The 23,147-nt window shown below is 40.6% G+C and overlaps 2 protein-coding genes across 3 annotated transcripts in view; one reads left to right on the top strand and one right to left on the bottom strand.

Moving 5' to 3' along the window:
* Positions 1-2,450: 2,450 nt before the first annotated feature.
* On the bottom strand, positions 2,451-19,025 carry ptdss1a (phosphatidylserine synthase 1a). Of its 2 annotated transcripts, none has more exons than XM_061221079.1 (13): positions 18,485-19,025; positions 16,566-16,657; positions 16,076-16,120; positions 15,096-15,220; positions 13,715-13,873; positions 11,176-11,327; positions 10,288-10,429; positions 7,735-7,847; positions 6,173-6,238; positions 4,616-4,715; positions 4,248-4,316; positions 3,468-3,534; positions 2,451-3,298 (listed from the first exon to the last, which is right to left on the bottom strand). In XM_061221079.1, exons 1-13 carry the CDS (start codon positions 18,661-18,663, stop codon positions 3,201-3,203), a joined length of 1,407 nt encoding a protein of 468 aa, XP_061077063.1. In that variant the 5' UTR covers positions 18,664-19,025; the 3' UTR covers positions 2,451-3,200. The 2 variants fall into 2 exon arrangements, with proteins under 2 accessions (XP_061077063.1, XP_061077053.1); XM_061221069.1 differs by having other exon boundaries at positions 2,451-3,301; positions 18,485-19,023.
* Positions 18,683-23,147, top strand: part of si:ch211-269k10.4 (uncharacterized protein LOC100150242 homolog) — a 20,690-nt gene continuing 16,225 nt past the window's right edge. Inside the window, exon 1 of the mRNA XM_061221255.1 lies at positions 18,683-18,853. The gene's annotated coding sequence lies outside the window, so the exon portion shown is untranslated. The remainder of the gene's footprint in view (positions 18,854-23,147) is intronic.

Here is a 23,147-nt window from a genome sequence, read left to right as displayed (position 1 = left end):
GAGGTTACAAGTGCCTTTGTGCTGGCTATGAATTTTTAATTTTTTTTAAACTGTATGGACCATTAGGTGATTCTCCAGGATCTTTCAATGTGTGATGCACTTAGTTTGATCATACAGCAATTCAATAAAGCAATATTGCTATAAGCACATGATAAAAAAGAAAAGAACTCATCTTAAAAAGATTACAGCCTGTTCTCTTCAAACAGTAACAATGATTGGTAACTAGTGTGCGAGTTTCGCCTTTAGATATAGTGCAAGAATTCATTGAAAGCATATTATAGTAAATCAGAATTAGACAAACATATGAAAAAAAGAACCATCAGCGGAAGTCTTTTCTTGTACTTGAAAAACATTCCATATTTGAAAGCAGCCAGACCCTGCAACAATCACCCCCTCTGATGTAAATGTTGAATTTCACAAAGCTCCCTTGCACCCTGCCTGGCTATGCAACAAGGGATCAAACACCCACCACCATAAAACTAACTGCAGGACCTAACTGGTACACTACCCAAATCTCTCTTTATAATGCATACGATTACTCAGGACATTTATATGCTTTTCAGCAGAACTCACGCTGTACATTTTGAGAAGTGATTTTATATAACTTCTGTAATTTAGCATTTTTACAAAAGTCTATAAATAATAAAGCAAAAATTGAAAGTCATATCCATTTTATGAAAATAATCAATATCAACATCACCCGACTGTGCAACCATTTGATATTGAGTGGAATATAGTATGACATTTACATGTGTATATGTCATAAATGCCTGATAACTACAGTGTTACTATACATAAAATCCAATAGATGGCACTAGAGGGTGTTTCAGCACAAATTTGTCTCTGGGCTCTTCCTCTTCCCACCCCACCCCACCCACCGTAGTTCCCCATGTGACATCATTGGAGGTCAAAGAGCAAAGAAGAGTTTTCAAATACGGCCCAAATCTGGCAGTCTCTCTCCTTAAGAGTCAGTGCGTGTCTCTCACATGGAGGTGGAATTTTGTCAATCAGATGCAATATTATTTATTGAATTATAGGATTATTCAGAGAAAATACAAAAGATAATACAACTTCATTGTTATTTCATTCTAGATCATATTATATACTGTATATTAAAATTTACAAAAACCTTTTCAAGAGGATTGTTTTCGCCAGATAGTAATTGCAGCCTGAAACCAGAAATGCACATACTATACAGGTAAAACTAAATATTAGCAGTGTACCTTTACCAGCACAAGGAGCATATGCTCGTCAAGATGGTTGGTGGGGCCATGGATTGTCTAGTTAGAAAGAGAGAATTTTCTTATCCGTCTGACTCAAAATGCACTTTTTTCATAAAACAAAATACTGTGAGGTCTGCAGGTGACAATAGTGCTTGTACATCGATACACTGAAATTGTTTTTACTGCAAACAGTTGAAATAGGCAGTTAGTGTGGCAGTAGCTTCTGGAAGTTAGTGTGGCAGTACACACACAAATTCACACAGTGCACGTGCTGCACAGATCCAAAACATTTTAAACCAAAGTGTTTTCTAGCCTTCAGCCAAAGAAAAGAAAAGCTGAAGAAATCCACTAGAAAATTTCTGCATCTCTGCAGTGTGCTTTCTGACCCTGTTAAATACACAGAGGTACTGCCCCCCCCCCCCCCCCCCCGGCACATTTACACATGCACCCTTTCTGAAACAAAACATTCCAAAGAGCAGCCACACACACGCAATCACACACACCCACACAAGCAAATACTTCAGAAAACAGTAGGCTATTCTCATGTGAAAAACCCATCTTCATACAAAGAAACCACTTTTTTGCCACGAAACTAACAAAAATCCATGATCGTATCCCTGTTCTCAGAGAACAGGCTGAAATGTCGTCTGCCAGATTACCTACACCGACACTCCAGGTTCACACTGCGGCAATTCAGAAATGAACGAATACTTAATGTATTCAAAATTCAAACTCAGGTTAGAAATGTACAGTACAAAAGATATGTATGGAGTGGTTCACATCTATTAAAAAGTGCATTAAATGTCTCTCCTTTGCAACTCTGCTCTGGAGTACGCAGACTAACGTCTTGACCATTATTGTCAAAGCTGGTATTGGATAGGACCGGTCATATCCACATTGCTCTCTATAACATGGTAGAGTGACAGACACAAGTAATGGTACTCCAATTCTCCTCAGCTAAAGACACAGACATTCAGTCAGCTGGTTTAAGTGGGCTTCACAGGTGCATAACACAGGAGAGGGTTCCCTCTGGTACAACTTCAACTTGGTTTTAAACTTCAACTTGTGATGAGGCAATGAAATGGAATCCATTATAAATGTGAATTATATTTCATTTGCACAAATATAACACTGTATGCAGATGCACTTCTTGCATCATATTAAATACTTGCCACTTTTGGTGCAGGTGAGCAAATACTGTAGCTGGACCAGTGATACAAGTGAGTATCAAAAGAGACAAGCAAAGCACTTTATTTTAGCAAGCTCACTTTATATTCCAATTGGTAAACCAATGTGAAACTGCACATAGGTCCCTATACATTTGTGTGTGATTTAACAAAGTTAGTCAGTTAGAGTAATTTACAGAGACCTTTGACTGGATTCAGTGTTTCACATGGGAATGCATGGGACAGTCAGAAGTCTGTTAACGCTGCCTTAATGTAGACCATAAACATGGCTTGCTAGGCACATACAGTTATTGATTAATGGAAAAATGCTTACCTCTTCCTGCAAGTACACACAGTGTATGCTAAGGAATCCCTTGTTTTCCAGTGAGAAAATGTCTGTGATTTTAACTGCACAAAATGAGACAATGATGCCACTCACGGGGCCACAGTCTGTTAAATAAAAAAAGATGCAGTTGGATATATGTAAGATTAACAGACACACTCACACGCAAACACAAAAATGACCCGGCTGTGGGCTGGGAGCAGGGGACACAAGAGGGGTATGGGTGATGCAGGGGGCACGCTGAACACTGAAATCTGGGAGCATATATTCGGAGAGAAAGTTCAGGCCGTTCAACTCTGCAGAAGCGTAGAGGTACCGGCTTCTCACTGGTCATCTTTCCTCAGTTCTGCTTTGCTTCCTCTTCCCCCAGAAATGTGCATGTACAGGTGTCCAGCTCTCTGGCTCTGGGTTCTCCCTCCCGCTACCCCAGACTGCCTGGGTGTGTTGGGGTCGTATCCGCTCTGGGGTTTACTTCTTGCTCCCCAGGCCGTTAGAGGCCTTGTTCTTCCCCGAGCCTCTCTTCCGTCTAGACGGGGCCGCAGAGCTCCCAGCCTCCTTCTCTACCGCTGCTGCGCACGCAAAGCGTTAACAACATTTTACAAAACACAACATAAAACACACTAGCCGTATGGTGATACACTGACGTACAAGTCTTTTTTTAGCTTCAGAAAAATACCAGACACGTTAGTCGTGCAGTAGGTGATGTAGCTGCAAATATGCTGGAAAGTACTGTACCTTTAAATGTTTCAGGAATATATCCACACGAATCTATGAAGCTACTGTCCTCACATTCTGAAAAGGTCTGGAAAGATAAACAGAGCATTACCGAAAACTAGTTATTCATAAACTGGATCAGCATTCTGCTGAATCACCAAGAGGCAGCACAAATTACAGTGCTGTAAAAAGTATTTGCCTCCTTCCTCATTTCCTTGATTATGCATACAGTACTAGAGCCAGATGTCCTGAACCCTGGAATCAATACTCCACCGTGTTGCTCTGACCACTAATCCATGTTTCCGTTTTGACATACAGACAATTTAGCCACTATTGTGAAAGTGTTTAGCTACCTATACCAGAAATAAGAGCCAGTTTCTCTCTGTATAAGATCATTTAAATGAGTTCTAAATGCTTGTTTCATCCAACCAAACCCTTACATTGGGTTTATTTGTTAGCAATAAGAATAGTTGGTCCAACACTATTCAAATTATAAATAACAACTTAAAATAAACTCTCCATGAAAGTGCCAAACTGCCAGAAAGACAATAGACAAAGCACAATGTTGGAATGTAATTATAATTATTACCACTTTTATTTACTACTATGTATAATAATACCACTAATAATAAATATAATCAAGTAAAAAGCATGAGGTTGGCAAACATGCTGATATCTCACCAATGTAGTATATAACTACCAAAAAGGAGCGCAGATTATGAAGGAAACCATAGAGCAGAAACAAAGCAGACAATTGATTCGAAGAGTCAGCCTGACGGTCTGGGAGAAAGAGGACATTACCTTCTGCCTGGGGCCGTAGTTCTCTGCGTACCACACCATCCCGAACAGACACAGGAAAGTAATGAAGGCCTGGGAAATGGATGGAGAGAATCACTGAAAACAACACTACATTTCCCAGTGTTGTAGGAATCAGAAATAGAAAGCAAGAACTTCAGACACACTCGATGGTGTCATTTAGACAACATTTCAGTTACACATCCGATATAATTCAGTTATAAAGCTTTGTTTCTACGATTGTTACAGCAAAACACTTGGAGATACGAGCGATACCTATTAAGCTGCATTCCAGACGTTGATGTGCTCACATGATATACATTTCAATGTCATCTAAATAACAAAAAATAAATAAATAAAAATGTTTGTCTTACCACACACAGGAGCCAGAGTATGACATACAGGACCTGGGTTTTGGAGAACAGGTCGTGTCCAAATTTAATACATGCCAGGGCTTCCAAGAAAGCAATAGCACTGTGAGAGTGAAGATAACAATTTAGAAGAATTCAGGAGAGTGACAACAGTACTAGAGAAACGGCTATAGGCATACACACGTGTTAAAGGTTACAGAAGTCTTGCATTTATTCACATTATCACCAGCAAAACTACACTATCTTCCTGGTTTAAACAGGTAGTTCTGTTTAAAACAGGTAAATAAGTACTTCCTGGGTTGGAACATTTTATTCAATAATGGGCTACTTGAAACTAAGAATTTCTACATTTTGTTAAAACATACTGCAAATACTTCTGGCCACTTCAGAATAGAATTTGGCTAGTTACAATAGAGCATAAAATGGGTGATAATGCTGTCCAACATGTTAAGATTTAAATGACGGCATTGGGATAATTTGGCCGTTTATGCAGTAGTTTATGCAGTAGTTTACTGTGTAGTAGTTTATCTCACCAATAGTAGTAGTGTAGTAGTTTAATGGTAAACTACTGGTGCAAGTATTGGAGCAACAGAATGTTAAGTACTTATTTTGTTTTATTAAACATCATTACAACCCCTGATACAGAGGTCTGTGAGCAAGAGACATTTGTCTGTGTTTCTTCAACTTCAAAACTAATTAAACATACAATACACTCAAGAGAAGCAGGCAAATCCACTCAGGAGTGGCTGCTGCGCTCAACTTTGTCCACGTTGGAATTTAGAACCTTAATCCATTCCAAGGGCTTAAAATGTTATTCGGCTGCTCAGATATGGGAATAAAGACTTGATTGTTTTGTGCAGAATTGTGAGAGAGGGTGGGCCTGTGAAAGTGGACTGAACTGTGTCCAGCAGCAGCAGTCTGACTCTCACCCCAGACTGATCCCACACTGCTGATTCCCATTCACTACAACGCAGCCTTTATCCACTGAATCTCTGTGGAGTCTGTGCAGCGTAGAGTGGGAGGTTCTGGGAGAAGTAGTACAGGGCCTTCTGTGGCAAGGCATACCCAGCAAGCACTGGACTTCCTCTCCCATCAACCCTCCTGCACCACTGGTGGCATTTCACACATTCCTCACTCACACATTCAGGAAAAACCAATGGCCTCTTTATCTTTTATTTTGCCCCTTTTAGCAAGAGCTCTTTTGCCACCATTGTACATTACATTACATTCATGGCATTTGGCAGCCACTCTTATCCAGAGCGACGTACAGTTGATTAGTCCAATCAGGAGACAATCCTCCCCTGGAGCAATGCAGGGTTAAGGGCCTTGCTCAAGGGCCCAACGGCTGTGCGGATCTTATTGTGGCTACACCAGGGACTGAACCAACGACCTTGCAGGTCCCAGTCATGTACCTTAACCACTACGCTACAGGCCGCCATTGTAAATAGGATTCCGATCTTAACTGACCTGCCTGGTAAAATAAATAAAAAAATACAATCACAGCATTTGATCAAATAACAATCCTGTTGAAAGTTAAGGAAACCATTTTAAAACACTTACCCGAAGACCCAGCACTGTGTCCCAACTCTTTTGCACTGTGTGTCTGTGAGGTATGCATAATACTGCCTAAAATGAAAAATGCAATTTATTTGACCAAAAGCAACACCATTTAAATAATCTGTTCCTGCTTATAAGGAAATTGTGGGTTACTCATACAGAGGAAGATTGAAATATAGCAGAACATGAAATGAAGAAATGAAGTCTGACTGGAAATGCAGAGCACAGACCACAGACCATTTAGTTTCAAACACAATTTCACTCTTCACAATCAATAGTTCTGTAATGATTTGGCAAGATACAGGGCTTTTCTGTTACTGTGTAGTTAGCCACGGATACAGGAGGCGCCATGGCTGGCTCAGCTCAGCTGTTGGTTAATGTCAAAATAAAACCATGGGAATGAGGTCTGAAATGAGCAAGGTTTTACCCCCTCTAATGGCAAACCCCTCTTAGACATTCCCCAAAGTAAAAGACAAATACAGACACAACAAATGAATGTGATATGCAAGCACATCCCAAACAAAAACAGCACTGTCTTAGTTACTGAAGTGTGTTATACATAGGCTTTTCAGAAATTGATTAAAAACTAATACAATACAATTTGAATTGTATACTCATTTTGTAGCAATAATCCCTTCGGTTGGTAAACAAACCAGCATTAAATAGGGTATCATCAAAACATGAAGAATTTGCTTTCTGAAAACCTTACTTTCAATGATCCACTATCTTTTACCTTTTCAAGTGGCTTGATTTTGTTTCCCCTCATGCTTTACACCAAAATACTTAATTATTTTGCATTACTATATACGTTTAGCAATAGTACCAGGGCATGTCCCTTTTTTATCATTTTGACAATACTTATATAATATTATATAATAATCATTTATATAAAAAGGATTATTCATTTTTTCCATTTCACTAATTTCTGAATGAATCAGGTTCAAGCTTTAAGTGCATCTCCAACTGGAAGTGCATTTAAGTGCATTAGAGTGTAGTGCACCTATTCTAAGACCAAGGCCGTAGGATGGCATGAGACACCTGGCACAACTGTGCTCTACAGCCACAACACTTTCTGGCACTATGGGAGCTATAAAGGTAACTACAAATAGCCATGTCCATCATGCACATCCCTTTAGCACAACAGAAAACACATCACTATGCCTGCAAACGACTGCCTGAATGCATTTCACACTTTTCTACACAGGTTCAAGAAGAGAGGCCACAGGCCAGAATAAATTGTGTGTGTGTGTGTGTGTGTGTGTGTGTGTGTGTGTGTGTGTGCATGTGCGTGCATGTGCGTGCGTGTGTGTGTGTGTGAGTGTGTGTGTGCATGTGCGTGCATGCGTGTGTGTGTGCATGTGCGTGCGTGTGTGTGTGTGCATGTGCGTGTGTGTGCGTGCGTGCGTGTGTGTGTGTGCATGTGTGTGCATGCATGCGTGCTTGCGTGTGTGTGCATGCGTGTGTGCATTTGTGTGCGTGTGTGCATTTGTGTGCATGCGGGTGCATGTGTGTGCGTGTGTGTGTGTGTGTGTGCGTGTGTGTGTGCGTGAGCGAGAGAGCTTTACCGGACTGTGGGGGCAGTGATGATTCCTATGAACAGTATTCTGCACCAGCTGAGTGCATGACAAGCCTGGAACACAAATATGTGCTTCAAGAAGAAGGTGTTCAGCTCGGTCAGCTGCGATGAGGGAGAAAAAGAGGTTGAGAGAGAAAAAAAGATTTAAACCGAAGGAATCCCACACTATACAGAGCTACCATTTTCAATTTTTTTTACCAATGTATACACAGACAAACACCATGTTCGTTTCTGCTGGAATTGGTCATATGACACTGCAAACATGACCTGTGACTTATTTGTCAATAACATGCCCATTACGGTATATCCTAATAACATTCGCATTAAATAAAATATGAGGGGCGAAAAGAGTATTCCTGTCCATAACCAAGCATCTGAAGCCATAGTGCAGTTCACCTTTAAGCTTTACATTACATTACATTATTGGCATTTGGCAGACGCTCTTATCCAGAGCGACGTACAACAAAGTGCATACCCATAACCAGGGATAAGTTCGCTGAAAGACCCTAGAGGGAAGTACAATTTCAATTGCAGAATTTGGCTACTGGCAGAACTCGTTATCTGCTTTTAATGTCGCGCCATTGGGAAATAACCACGCCCATATAATCGCACATTTAGCACAACAGCCTGGTGTGAAGTGCTGAACTTGTTGAAAGAGGGGGTCTGTTTCAGTAAAGAATAAAGCTCTCTCATTAGCTGAACCCAAAAACAAAGCATGAAAAAAACAGGGGAAGGGTAAAACACAACACTGAGCTGAAGAATGAGATTCTGTTCCATTAATTAGACAATGGGTAAAGCTGCTGAACTTCAAAACCCTTTTAAAAATATGATTAAACCCAAAATTTGTGGTCACTCCAAGTCAACCACTCAGAATTTGTTCTGACTTTAGGCAAATATCAAACAATTGTACCCATATGACTGTGATCCAACGGGTACAATTCACAGCATCTGTATGCAATTTTCATACCTGACAGTATCTGAAAATGTGAGATTTGTAATAAAAAACAATCACGTTACATTAGTTAAAGTGCACATTGTAAAGGACATTTTTATACATTTTGGTTTCACCAAATTTTTCTTTTGAAGCCAGTGGAGGGCGGGAGACTGAGAACTGAGAGAGCTTGAGACAGCTTTCTCTCCTTTCCCTTTCCCGGGACACACAAGGAAGTGAGGTGCTTTCATTGTCATGGCAGCCAGCGTGCAGAAGGGGAGGGTGTTTGGCAGTTTCAGACAGCTCGCTGGCATGAGCTACGCTCAGCAGCTCTGGAACTTTCTGTTTTCTGCCAGCCGTGGTGTCTCCCTGTCTTCATTTTGTGTGCGTGTGTGTGTGTGTGTGTGTGCGTGTGTGTGCGTGTGCATGTGTGTGTGTCACATGAAGCCATACGTCTCAAATACATATCAATCTTGAGTCCTGTTATACTCACAAGATTTGCAGCACAAGAATAATGAGAAGAGCAAGAATGGCAAGAAGAAGTACAGAAAGGGCTGTCTGAAACTACAGCTCAGTATGCTGTATAGTATGCATATATTGACAAGAAAAACTTCGGACTGCATCTGAAATTAAACTAAAAAGACTGTCTGAAAATCTGTACTCTGAAGACTTCCCCAGCAGTGCCTATATTGCACAGTGACTCAGCAATACAGGGCCAACATGCAGCCAAAGGCAGTTCTCAGCCACCATCTCAGCTATCCTTCTCATTCATCAGTTGATGCATGGAAAAAATCAAACAGCTAAAACCTAGAAAAACAAGCTTCAGGGCAGGGCTTTTTTTGCTCTCTGTAAAATTTGGTTTGAGGCATAACATTCCAGCTAAGTAGACTTGTGCACAAGTCAGCCACATGGTCCATAATGGTCAGGGCTTCTGGTAACTGCACTGTAAACTGAGTTAATGAATGCAAAAAGGCCAAGCTATACAAGTCAAGATTATCTCATTAATGAAATCTGTATGTTGTTACTTTCGCTGGTTGTGTTGGCAATCAATTCTTTCATTTTTCTAAGTTGTACTTAAAAAGAAAAATATTCTGCATTCAGAAAAATACACAAAATGGGAATAAAACTCTCATGTCATACACAAAATCTTTGCAATGAACTATAAGATGTTGAGGCAAGGGAGAGGCCTGCAACCACTCAAGATTAAGTGTAGAGGAAAGGAAAAACCATACGGATGTGTAACATTTATCAACTGACAGAGAAGTACCTATACATGTATAGACTATTGGTTTTTAAATAATAAACTGTGAGAAGTAGCATAAATGCCAATAAATATGCATTTATTTATGTACATACTGTATACGTTCTTCAACTCAATGTCGTCATGAGAAACAAGTCCTTTCAAGTTTAAAGCTGGGCATTACGTGCATCATACAGTTTTTTTCATGCTTGAGTGGCTTTTTCCACTCAGACATGAGTGGGCAACAAGCAATGCTTTGCTGAAAGGTTATTAGCATGGTTATCATCAATTGCATGTAAAGTAGACTAAATGGGGCTGACCTGGCAAGGCTGGGAAGCTGGTAAACTGCACTGTAGACAAGCCACACTCACCTGCCAGATGATCATGAAGAGGTAGATACCGGCCACCCTCTGGAAGGAGGATTTGGGATCAAACCAGCGCACATATGTCCAACTGGCAGGTGTGAACTGTAGCACAGCACGCTTTATCTTTCCCGTTGTTGTGTGGATGTCCCTGGACAGAGAGACAGTCATCAGACACACACAAAAAAGACCCGCACTTTTTACATATTTCTGAACATTGTTTATTAATTCTGCCTTGCATTTGCATGCAACTTTCTACAGCTGAGAACATTTCTAGTTGTATTGGGAAGTATATCGATTGTAATACTTTCTGACTTTTCCTTAATTCTGAATGATACACTTCACTAAAGGTTTTTTTTTTGTGATCTGTGGCAGTTGTACTTATAGTTCGCATGCATCTAAAAAAATGTTAGTATTTTTGAGTGCAGGCGCTAGTGTGACCACAGCACAGGACACAACTAGTGACAGCCCATCTCGTGAAAATAGCTGTTGACATCTCAGGCAAATGAACAACGGAAACCATGTGCACCACATAGCCCTTCCTGTTCAGTTGGTTTATCAGTGAGACAAAGAGGCGACTAAATTCTACTCAGTTGTGGTGGAGAAAAATCCCTCACTCACACTTGTTTGCGTGTGTAACGAAGATGTTTTGGCACACTACTGAGCTTTTCTCTTTCGATTCGCTTTCAATGTGTTCAGCCAGCCCAGGAGCCAGTCGACTAGCTACCGGCATACAGTATTTTCAGGCTAAACGTGTTCACTGCCTTGTTTTCATTCCAATGTCATTAACTCGCAGTCCATTCCACAGAGCCATTTAAAAATGACGGGATCCGTGGTTGCGGATTTTGGGGAGGTGTGTGAAAGAGCCCACTCGCAGTTGTATGGCGGAAGACCTACTTGATGCTGGCCCAGTGGTACGTGCGGATCTCCAGAAAGCGGCAGACCGTCATGCCCAGCCAGATCCCCCCTCCGTTACACAGCAGAATGTCCAGGATCACCTGATCCCACCAGCACTCTGCGAAGTTGGGCAGCAGGTGCATGAAAAAGAGCTGCAGGCAAGGCAGAGTCGTCAGAGCTATTTAAGCAAAATAACAGAGGAACATCAACCTATTTCCAGATTGTTCATAATGCCCTCTAATGTATTTTTTTGTCTTGGAGTCAATTATCTCAAACGAAATATTTCATGCACCATGTAACTGTGGATAAGTGTCTACTGAATAATCCTAACTGCACAGCCTTGAAAATGACTGAAAGAGTTGTACTGAAAGACAAACATCCAACATAGCCCAGGTGAAGGACTATGAGATTATGTGGTGCTCTTAGTACTACATTCAAAAAAAGAAAATGCAATATGTAGTTTAACAATTATCAAAATAATATTTTAGTATGCAGTTGCCAAAATTCTAAACAATTTACATTATGTTCCATTATGAGACCCCTTGTAGCTTTAGAAATATGGCCCATTGTATAGATAGATCTTTATCTTTATTTATTTATAAAGTACTTTTCCAAACAGAAGTTGCAAAGCGCTTTACAGAAACAAGAATAAAATCAAGGTGAAATAAAACACACCACAATATGCCGCTTTAAGATCAGTTTCCCTCGAGCAAGCCTTCATTCAAGGCAAGTAGGACGGTTAACTACTCTACAGTTCAAAACAATGTGGTAGTATAGCAATAGGTACTAATACTAATAGGTTGGGCACTGGTGACCCACAGATGCAGGACTCTAAAGCTAATGGTGTTTAATTCTATCTGACAGGAAGTGTGTGAAAAGCTGTGGGACACACTGCACCAAACAGGAATTTCAAACCAGTTCTATTTGGAAAATATTATCTATTACAATGCATCATTATTCAGCCTCCACTAGCAAAAGAAAGAAACACTGGAAATAAAGAAAATCTGCTACACTGATCAACCTTGTTTATCTCCAAAACAATGAGGAAATCATTTATTAAGCCCATATTTACAGACACATTATCTCATAAGAACATATTTTATAAGCAAAGAATCACTGTATGCACACAATGCATAGAACAAAATAGGATCACTGAGATTCCGACACTTAATTGATAGCAACATCAACATCATAATCATCATCATCATGACGATCTTCTTCCAACCCAGCAGTCCAGTTAATTACATCCTACATTGTCTCAGCACTGAGGTATACTCATTTAACTGATCAATGTTTCAGATTCACTCATGACAATGATGTGCACTGCACGATAAGCACTTATTTACATGCTATAAAGATCAATGAATCTATGAGGCACCTGCACAGCACTGATCAGATCCGATAAAATAATAACTACAAAGCCCATAGATGGACCGCTTCCCAAGCCATTGCAAACCCCTCTATTACATTTACATTTTAGTCATTTGGCAGACGCTTTTAATCCAAAGCGACTTACAAGTGCATAGGTTCTACCACAAGTCAAAGCATCACAACCAGAACTAGGAAAATACACCTGGACTGCTGTTCTAAACATATAGTCGTCATCATAAGTGCTATTTTTTTTTTTTTTTTTTTTTTTTGGGGGGGTTAGACAGGGATAGGGGTATCAGAAGGGGGGGGCGGGGTAAGTCAGGAGGGAGGACTAAGGTAGAGTTTGAAGAGGTGTGTTTTGAGTCTGCGTCGAAATAGGGGGAGGGAATCTGCTGTCCTGACCTATCATTATTATTATAATTTGGCAGACTCATATCAAATGACTGAAGGCAATCATGAAACGATACCAACAGTACATGTCATAAGAGCCCAGGCCAAGTGAATTACATATAGGATGCAATAAATCAATTATAAAGCATTAGCCCTGACCTTTTGATGGGGCAATTTTAAAAAGATACTAATATACTGCAAATGTATGAGCGCCTCACCTCTGTGAGCTCCCAGGTGATGCTGATGGTCCGGCAGAGCCCATAGCTGCTAATATACTGTAAATGTATGAGTGCCTCACCTCTGTGAGCTCCCAGGTGGTGCTGATGGTCCGGCAGAGCCCATAGCTGCTAATATACTGTAAATGTATGAGTGCCTCACCTCTGTGAGCTCCCAGGTGATGCTGATGGTCCGGCAGAGCCCATAGCTGCTAATATACTGTAAATGTATGAGTGCCTCACCTCTGTGAGCTCCCAGGTGGTGCTGATGGTCCGGCAGAGCCCATAGCTGCTAATATACTGTAAATGTATGAGCGCCTCACCTCTGTGAGCTCCCAGGTGATGCTGATGGTCCGGCAGAGCCCATAGCTGCTAATATACTGTAAATGTATGAGTGCCTCACCTCTGTGAGCTCCCAGGTGGTGCTGATGGTCCGGCAGAGCCCATAGCTGCTAATATACTGTAAATGTATGAGTGCCTCACCTCTGTGAGCTCCCAGGTGGTGCTGATGGTCCGGCAGAGCCCATAGCTGCTAATATACTGTAAATGTATGAGCGCCTCACCTCTGTGAGCTCCCAGGTGATGCTGATGGTCCAGCAGAGCCCATAGCTGCGGATGAGCAGGGCTTTCATGGCCCAGCCCCAGAAGTGTCCAAAGGCAAAGATGTCAAAGTGGCTCAGGATTCGCTCCCAGGTGATCACATGGCAATTGACTGCATATTCCTGCACAGAAAATGGGGATAAACCAGCACAGAGAACCGTCAGAAAATATGCTCTGCCTAGTTGGTACAAAGCCTAGAGAGATTAAATGATTGACCTGTACATGAAGAATATTTTTAGTCAGGTCCAGCATCATTCTACAATGCCACCCACAATGACTCTCATAGACTCCTGGGATTTTATTTGAGGAATAGATGTCATATACATCACACTATTGAGAAGCTGGAAAATACTGTGAAGAGAGTTTACATTATGCCACAGTACATAACCAATACAGTTCACAGTTCATGTGTAGCCCCTTTTGTGTCAGCTCACCTAACCCCTGCCATACCACCAAAGGCCATTAACTGCATCACTCATATAATAAGAAATGGACAGCATGCTAGAATAATGGAAGTAAGAGCTGAAAGGGAATCTTGAATCAACAATAACTTGTGTAACCAGGAGCTGCAGTCCTGGTTTGAAGTCCACTTCCAAAGAGCTAATAATCCCATTTCATACACTGCTTAAGCTCCTCTGTCTTGAGAATCTTTTGGAAACCTCTTTCCAGAAGCTGGTATTATCTCATTGCAGACATTAATCATATTTCATCGGATTACCACCAGTACAGAAAGGGTTTGCTTTCATTCACCACCAAAGTGTGAAGTGGAAATTATGAAAGCAGTTAAGGGAAGGAAGAAGATAAACGTGAGGAGGACTATGATAACAGTGTGATTTGCAGTTAGGGAACTGAAGCTATAACCAGGCAATTACAGCATGTTAAGCCGGGCACTTTAGGTGTACCTTGAACCATGGTACTTAACCTTAATTATTTCAGTAAACATCAAACTCACATATTATACATCTTGTGTAGAAACAAGGAATTACCACTAAATTGCAACAGGTATTAGCTGGCACTGTTGGTACTACTGGGACTATGCATATTTTACTTTTGTTTACGATCTTTTTTATAAATGGTCTATACATTTTTCCTTTTAGGCATAAAATGTTCAGGACCTGCTGGTAGTCATGGCAATATCAGGAGTGAAGAAGACCTGGAAAAGGGAGTCTAATAAATGCACAACTGAAATATCATGTAGAGGATGAAATTAAAGAATTAAAGGAAAAGGAGAATGGAGAAGAGAAGATACAGGAGGTGGAAGCTGGTAGCTCTTCTCTTCTTGCTCCTCTCTCACCCCCTCTCACAGGAGGACATGGGGCGAAAGGCAGACGTGGGTTTCCTCACCATGACGTCCGCCTCCCGGGTTGCATACCGCAGGTTGGGATCCAGCCAGTACATCAGCTTCTTCACCTGTTCCCAGTTTAGGAAGATGATGAAGACCAGGAACAGGAAGTACAATACACTCAGACCTGAGGGGCAAAGGTACCAATCAGGAAGGCTCTTGTCTGGATTATGATGCAGCACATGGCATCATAATCCATAATCATATGAACCTTTCAGATATTCACACAAGAAGAAATTCCATTCAGCTTTTACATCTTCCAAGGGAAATAAGACCCACAATGACCCTCACAATACACACATTCAAATCAGCATGTAATACACTCAGTGAGCACTTTATACGTTTTTTATTTTTTTTATTTTTACTTATTGGTCTTCAGCTGTTGTAGCCCATCCACTTAAGAGGTTTGTGTGTTCAGAGATTCTCTTCTGCATACCACTGTTGCAATATGTGGTTATTTGCATCACTGTCACCTTCCTGTCAGCTTTGACCAGTCTGGCGCTTCTCCTCTGACCTCTCTCATTAACATGTTTCTGCCCGCAGAACTGCTGCTCACTGGATGTTTTTTTGTTTTTCACACCATTCTCTGCAAACTATAGAGACTGTTATGTGTGAAAATCCCAAGAGATCAGCAGTTTCTGAGATACTCAGTCCACCCTGGCTGGCACCAACAATCATTCCACGGTCAAAATCACTTGGATTATCTTCCCCATTCCGACATTTGGTCTGAAAAACAGCTGAACCCCTTGACCACGTCTACATGCTTTTATGCATTTAGTTGCTGCTGATTGGCTGATTAAATATTTGCATTAACAACTTGGGGTACAGTTCTACCCAATAAAGTGACACTGAATGTATGTGCTGGTAGTACACCCACTCACACCCAAATGTTCTATAGTCAACCATCACAAAATATATAGCTGGCATATCCATCACATAAGTGGACATATGAGACACATCTGAGGAAGCACTGATTACTCACCAAAAACCATGCGCCATATTGCTGGATGTGGCCTGGTGAACGGACCTAAATTAAACAGGGATGAAAACATACACATGGTTAATATTTTCTCAATTAAAGTCAGTTATCATAGGTTCTGTGTCATAAATAAAATAAATAAAAAAACTTGTTCAGGTATGGTCTTGTTTTTAACTAGAGATCAATCAAACTGACTTAAGAGATGAAATCAAGTATTGGTAAAACTTTTACATTTTGGTTCCTGCTGCTACCACAGCAATTTGCGACAATTCAAAAATAATCCTTAACACTTTCAGTCCCAAGCTCTCAACCTTGGGACTGAAATGGTTAAATGTATTAGAAGTAATAAACCAAAACGTATACTGAACACAAACAGCCACTATCATTCCTTAGAATTCTTCATATTCTCACATGTGCTGGACAGCAGTGACAAAACTATGGTTAAAACATGATTATGTGACTGAGTTCTTGTCTTTGTACCACAGCCTCATACCATTGGGAAATGCAAGGATGCTGATGATCAGGAAGAAGGACATCACCAAGATGAAGCCCACCCAGAGGTTGCTGTCAGGATCTGCATCATTCCTGACAGTGGAAGCAAAAATCCATATACATAAGCACCGTACAGTTCCTAGCATTCAGCATCATATTGTGACTCTTAAAGACATGGAAAAGTACAATAGGTACTGCACAAGATGAGGAAAAGGTTTACTATCAAATGCTAATCGTAGCAAGATTCAGGAGATTCCCACATCCATCTGTATGGTCACAAGTCACCATAATAAGAGGTGTGCTATTCTGATTTTACTGTACATGCGCCAGTACCGGTACTTTGCTAGAATACCATGCAACATTGTTTGCCAATGTTATTGATAGACCATAAGACCAATCAGAATTGATTACAAGGTCTTTCAGAGCATAAGCACTGGAGTCAATCTGATTCTGGACTCCAGGCTGGCTAACTTCCTGTCACATTAATGGGACAATATTGGCAATGTAATCCTAGTTTATGTTGCAAATAATATTTAACAGTTTGAGGTTCTGGTTAGGGACTGATTCCAAATGAACAGTCCATGCTGGAGTGTTCTAAGCAAGGATGGAGCCAGGGGTGAGGGCACAGGGGCATTGGCGCCAGCTGAAATCTAACTGGCCCGCTCAGTGCAGTACCCTTCTCATGTTGTCCCTGAGTGCTACGCACTTATTTTGCTCTTTTGCACTGAACAGAGCCGCTGAATGACACAGCAGAGCACCATTCCTCTACATGTGACTTCCATTTTGTATAATTAGGAGACTTTTTTAGCCAAGAAAAAAGAAATGAATGGTAATTCCATCATGTTGAATAAATTGCCCACAGTGTGCATTTACTTGTGCCCACTTAAGGCTAATTAATTAAGTGATATTGATCTACATATACTGAATATGCATATATGTTTTATTAACTAATTTTTGTTTTTGGTGTGAAATGATACAGTGACATGTATGTCTAAGTCCAAACTTTCAGCGTGTCATTGTACAGTGCTTAAACGTTAAAACTCAAATGGCAAAAAATGTTTACTAATCTAATATGGAGATTACTGTAAAAGAACAAATAAATGGCCAATAACACAGACGTGGCCCCTCTCTACAAATTATTGTCCCTCTGATACACCGCCAAACCATTTTTTTAAATCATATGATTACACCTGGTTCTAAGAGAGCATATTTGCCCCACCCCACCTTTATGTCGGAAAATGGCAGAAATATAGGCGAGTAGTAAATTTAGCAAACTGCACCAGTTTTATGGTGGAAAGAAGCGTGCATTTAAAAAAATTATGTTTTGGGCTCTGATTAGAAGCAGACACGCTTTCGTACCGCAAGGGTTTTCTTTTTAAATATATGGGCTACTGTTCTAAAATACCAATAACAAGAAGTATGAATAACTGTTACTAGCGAGATAGGTATGTCTAAACATAGAGGTTCTAGCTAGCTGTATAAAATGGGGCGTTGTTTAGAGTCTTTTCTCAGATACCGTATTCGTGTTATGAGAAATTACACTCAGTCAAGGACAGCCTACAGTGACTTACAATACATGCTTCGTCATTTAAGACATTGGCGAGTAAAAACATGCTATACATTTCGCACTGTGGCGAGTGGGTGCAGACGTCCACAATTTCCGCATTTTACACTGGATAAAAAAAAAACTAGCGTGCTACAAAACACTTTATCTCAGCTAGCTAGTTGGGAAAGTGAGACATATTGATAATAACGATTCGACTTGTAAAACCATTTGGAGAACCAGCGAAAGAGAGCACGACTCCCCAGTCCCTTGCAGTGAAACATTACCCGGCCCTCAGAATGGATGTGCCTGTCATGCATAACATTAGCTTAGGCGAGGCTACATTCGCTAATGTTGGAAAGAGCATCACCACATACCTGGTAAAGGCAAAGTACATCAAGCTGACCACTGTGCAGGTCAACAGTGTGATGGTGTGAGGTTTGTAGAAAAAGTCAATTGTGATATCTTCCACTTGCTGCTCGTTAATCATGCGAAAATGTAGCCTATAATTGACATCATCTTTGCTCAGAGTTCGGGACCCCATCACGGACGCCATTGCGGGAGAGCGAAAGGAGCTTCCTACCCCTGTTCACGAGTCACGCACGCACTTTGGCTCTCCGGGGTAGGGTGCCTGGCCAAGGCTCGTGGAGAACAAAGATGGTTGAGAGCGAGAATGAGCGGAGAGGCTGTAAAACGCTATCGGGTCCAGAAAGAGGGGGATGGGAAGGAGAAGGCAAAAGAGGCGGGTATGTGATCTCTATGTCCCGGATCTGAAACAAGCAAAAGATGGGTCCTGTTCTTCTAATTTCACGCTTAATAATGCCCTCGTATGAAAACCACCATATGGAGGTATACCCGGGACCTATGCTTGTTTGTTCGGAGGTCGGTGTCCTCACAACGAGGCTATTTTTGTGTGCAACTGAGACTGACAAGTTATTGCGGTTCCTTAGTCAGGCCACGTGTACAGCAATACACAGTCAGGTGTGTATGTTGTTGCTAGTTGGTATGGGAGATACATCTCGCTACTGTAATTTAAAACAGAAAATTGAGGTAGGCTACACACGTGTCTTACCAAATCTGGTGCGGCTCCTAAGTACCTAACGTTATTTACATTGTTACAGTACGCGATTCGCAGCTATATTTTAGCTGTATTCTACGACTACTACTGCTACTGCTACTGCTACTGCTACTGCTACTACTACTAATAATAATAATAATAATAATAATAATTATTATTATTATTATTATTATTATTATTATTATTATTATTATAATGTTGCATATTATTCTAGCTGGTTAGTTATAGCTAAATGTTGTTTATTATTGTAGCGACTGTATTTGGGCAAATCCATCAAAAGGTGGACATGGACCAAAAAAAGTATTGTAGAAAATATTTAAATGGTGTAGCTACTGACATTATAAGGACCTACAAGTTACTGTAAATGATAGATTTGATCCAAGAGGCCTCTCAAAATTTTCATGTGGCTCCCACAAATAAGTGCCACTTAAATGGCTCCACTGCAGCCATCGATCGTCAGCTAGTTTGTCAATGTACAGACAATCGGTCGGGTCATACAGAACATTTTATTTTACCACAGCACAAAGAAGCCCATAGCCTAGCTAAAGATTAATTGGCAATATTGCCATGTAAAACAAAGGCCTACTATAGTTAGCCAAAAACCTTGAAACTTAATAACAAATACAATGGCAGCTGTACAATAATACTGTTACAAAAGTCTCCAATTTGTAACGTCAGTCATGGATTTGCCCACTTGTTGAATAAGTCAATATGCATACACTCGGAGAGCAGCTGCAGGCAAATGCGTTGTTAACGAGGGAGGTCAGAGGAGAAGGGCCACACTGGTCGAAGCTGACAGGAAGGTGACAGTAACGGAAATAACCATACATTATAACAGTGGTAGGGCAGATCTCTGAACACACAATGTTTTGAACATTGACATGGATGGACTACAGCAGCAGAAGACCAATACGTCTAAAAAAGAAGTAATACATACCTAATAAAGTGCTCACTGAGTGTGTGGATTTTATATATATATATATACAGTGGATAGAAAATGAATACACCCCCTGAACATTTTTTCAGATTTACTTGACATATAGCCTGTAATTAAAGTGCAATTAATCTACGGTATGTGTTTTTTCTACAAATCTACATACAGTACTTAACCTTTTCAAAGTGATAAACCGATTTAAAAATTGTTTTAGCCTGAATTAAAAATGAACAATTGCAATAAATTGGTTTGATAACTATCCTCCCCCTTTACTGAATCATCCCATAAACTATCTCAGGAAATGGCAAATTGCCTTCAAGACCAAACAATAGCTAATTGCCCCACACCTGTGTGAAATCACAGCAATTAACTTGATGACATGAATAAAAACAGCTGTTTAACATGGTCCCTTAGTATGCAGGAGCAGTCTCACTGAAAGGCAGAAGCATGGGCTCCAAAGATCTTGAAAAAGAAGTCTGTGACAATGTTGTGGAAAGGTACACATCAGGTGAGGGATATAAGAAGATTTCTAAGGCTTTGAAGATACCTTGGAGCACTGTTAAGACCATAATTAAGAAATGGAAAGTGCATGGCACCACTCACAGTCTGCCAAAATCAGGGCACCTGTCTAAACTGGATGACCGGGAGAGAAGACAACTGGTCAGAGGGGCTACCAAGAATCCAATGGCAACATTGAAAGAGCTCCAGGATTTTATGGCCAACAGAGGGAAACTTGTGCATCATACATACAAAAGATATTGCACACATCTGGCCTGTATGGAAGGGTGGCAAGAAAAAAGCCATTTCTCAAAAAGGTCCACCTGGAGGCCCGCTTGAAATTTGCAAAAGAACACCTTGGGGAACCTGCAACAAACTGGCAGAACGTTTTGTGGTCTGATGAAACCAAAATATAACTTTTTTTGCATGAATGCCAAACGCTCATCACCAAAAAAACACCATCCCGACTGTGAAGCATGGTGGTGGCAGCATAATGTTATGGGGATGTTTCTCATCTAACGGGACTGGGGCTGGATGGGGCCAAATACAGGGATATTCTGGAGAAGAACCTGAAGAAGTCTGCAAGGAGACTGAGAATGGGTCCAAAATTCATATTCCTGCATGACAATGACCCAAAGCACAAGGCCAAAGCTACCACTGAGTGGCTTGTAAAGAACAAGGTGGATGTGCTGGAATGGCCAAGCCAAAGCCCTGACCTAAATCCAATTGAAAACTTGTGGAATGACTTGAAGGTTGCTGTCCATCAGCGCAAACCAACAAACCTCTCCCAGCTTGAACAGTTCTGCAAAGAGGAGTGGGGGAAGATCTCCCAGTCCAGGTGCGCCAACCTCGTGCAGAGCTACCCAAAAAGACTGGTAGCTGTAATTGCTGCCAAAAGCGCTTCCACCAAGTATTTACTCAAGGGGGTGTATACTTAAAATTAGGAAATTTCAGTTTTGTCCATTAAATGCACTCTTTTTTTTTTTTCAAATTAAAATAATTTCACTGCATTCATATGGTATATTGGGTTCTTTGGGTGAGGGAAAAACAAGTCCCGTTTTAATCCATTGAATTTACATTCCATGTCACAACAAGACATACAAATATTGAAGGGGGTGTATTCATTTTTTATCGTGTGTGCGTGCGTGTGTGTGTGTGATATAATATATATATATATATATACATATACACTCAGTGAGAACTTTATTTGGTATAAATCTTTTAGACTTCTGCTGCTGTAGCCTATCCTCTTAGAGTTATGATGCGTTGTGTGTTCGGGAAGGTCCCCCATATATATATATTTTATATTTTATATATATTTTATATATATATATATATTTTATATATATTTTATATATATATAGTCAGGTCCATAAATATTGGGACATTGACACAATTCTCATCTTTTTGGCTCTATACACCACCACAATGGATTTGAAATGAAACGAACAAGATGTGCTTTAACTGCAGACTTTCAGCTTTAATTTGAGGGTATTTACACCCAAATCAGGTGAACGGTGTAGGAATTACAACAGTTTGTATATGTGTCTCCCACTTTTTAAGGGACCAAAAGTAATGGGACAAACTAACAATCAAATCAAAATTTCACTTTTTAATACTTGGTTGCAAATCCTTTGCAGTCAATTACAGCCTGAAGTCTGGAACGCATAGACATCGCCAGACGTCTAAATTAGCCACTGTTAATGAAGTCATTTGTCATTGTCATTTTGTTGCAGAATTTACTTGATATTTTTAGAGCTATTATCCAAGTTTATGATGTGATAGCCTACTTTTGAATACAGTGATCTAAAATATTTTTTGAAGTTTCCATTAGTGTCGTCTGGAAAACACCGAGCCTACTTTTGCACAATGAAATATGTAAATTCTAAATGATCTTACAGCTATCTGCTTGTCTTCTCAACAGTCGGATCTGTTCAGATATAAAAGCGGTTAGGCAAACAAACACTTGCTCGTGAATACAACAGAACTGACGTTCATTCATCAGAACAATCATATTGTAAATGTAGAAGATAATATTTTCCTGAAACATAATGCACTTTCAAATAATTACTGGTAGTATGGAATATACAATGTACAACATCACACAATTGGGAATATCGCGTTGTAACCCAGGGACTATCTTCCAAAGTTCTCGTATATCACACCCTTGCTGAGGTCACTTCGCTGGCTGCCAGTTGCTGCCAGGGTCAGATTCACACTCTTGACTCTGGCCTACACTGCAAACAACTAGTCAGCCCTTCCTACAGTACTGACAGGGCATAATTCAACCCTACACGCCAGCTCGACCACTCCCCTCTGCTGCAGCAGGGGGAGTAGTTCTTGCTTGTCCCAACCACAGAGCTTCTCCACCCTAGCTCCACAGTGGTGGAACATCTGCTCAGTTGCTGCCCATTTTTCGCCACGGTCTAAAGACACATCTCTTCAGACTGTACCTTGACTAGCTCTAACACTACTCCTTTGCAGGACTACCCCAAATCTAGTGTCGCTCATTTATCACTTGTATCTTGAT

This window comes from Conger conger, chromosome 1 (assembly GCF_963514075.1).
Source record: "Conger conger chromosome 1, fConCon1.1, whole genome shotgun sequence".
In the NCBI taxonomy this organism is placed as follows: Eukaryota; Metazoa; Chordata; class Actinopteri; order Anguilliformes; family Congridae; genus Conger; species Conger conger.
Note: the sequence above shows the minus strand (reverse complement) of the source record. Positions and strands in the feature narration are given on the sequence as shown.

Coding starts and splice junctions, on each gene's coding strand:
- ptdss1a (XM_061221069.1), bottom strand. CDS start 18,663: ATGGCGTCCGTGATGGGGTCCCGAACTCTGAGCAAAGATGATGTCAAT. Junction 11,328..13,714: donor TCACCTGGGAGCTCACAGAG/GTGAGGCGCTCA, acceptor CCTTGCCTGCAG/CTCTTTTTCATGCACCTGCT. Junction 7,848..10,287: donor TCTTCATGATCATCTGGCAG/GTGAGTGTGGCT, acceptor CCCTCATCGCAG/CTGACCGAGCTGAACACCTT.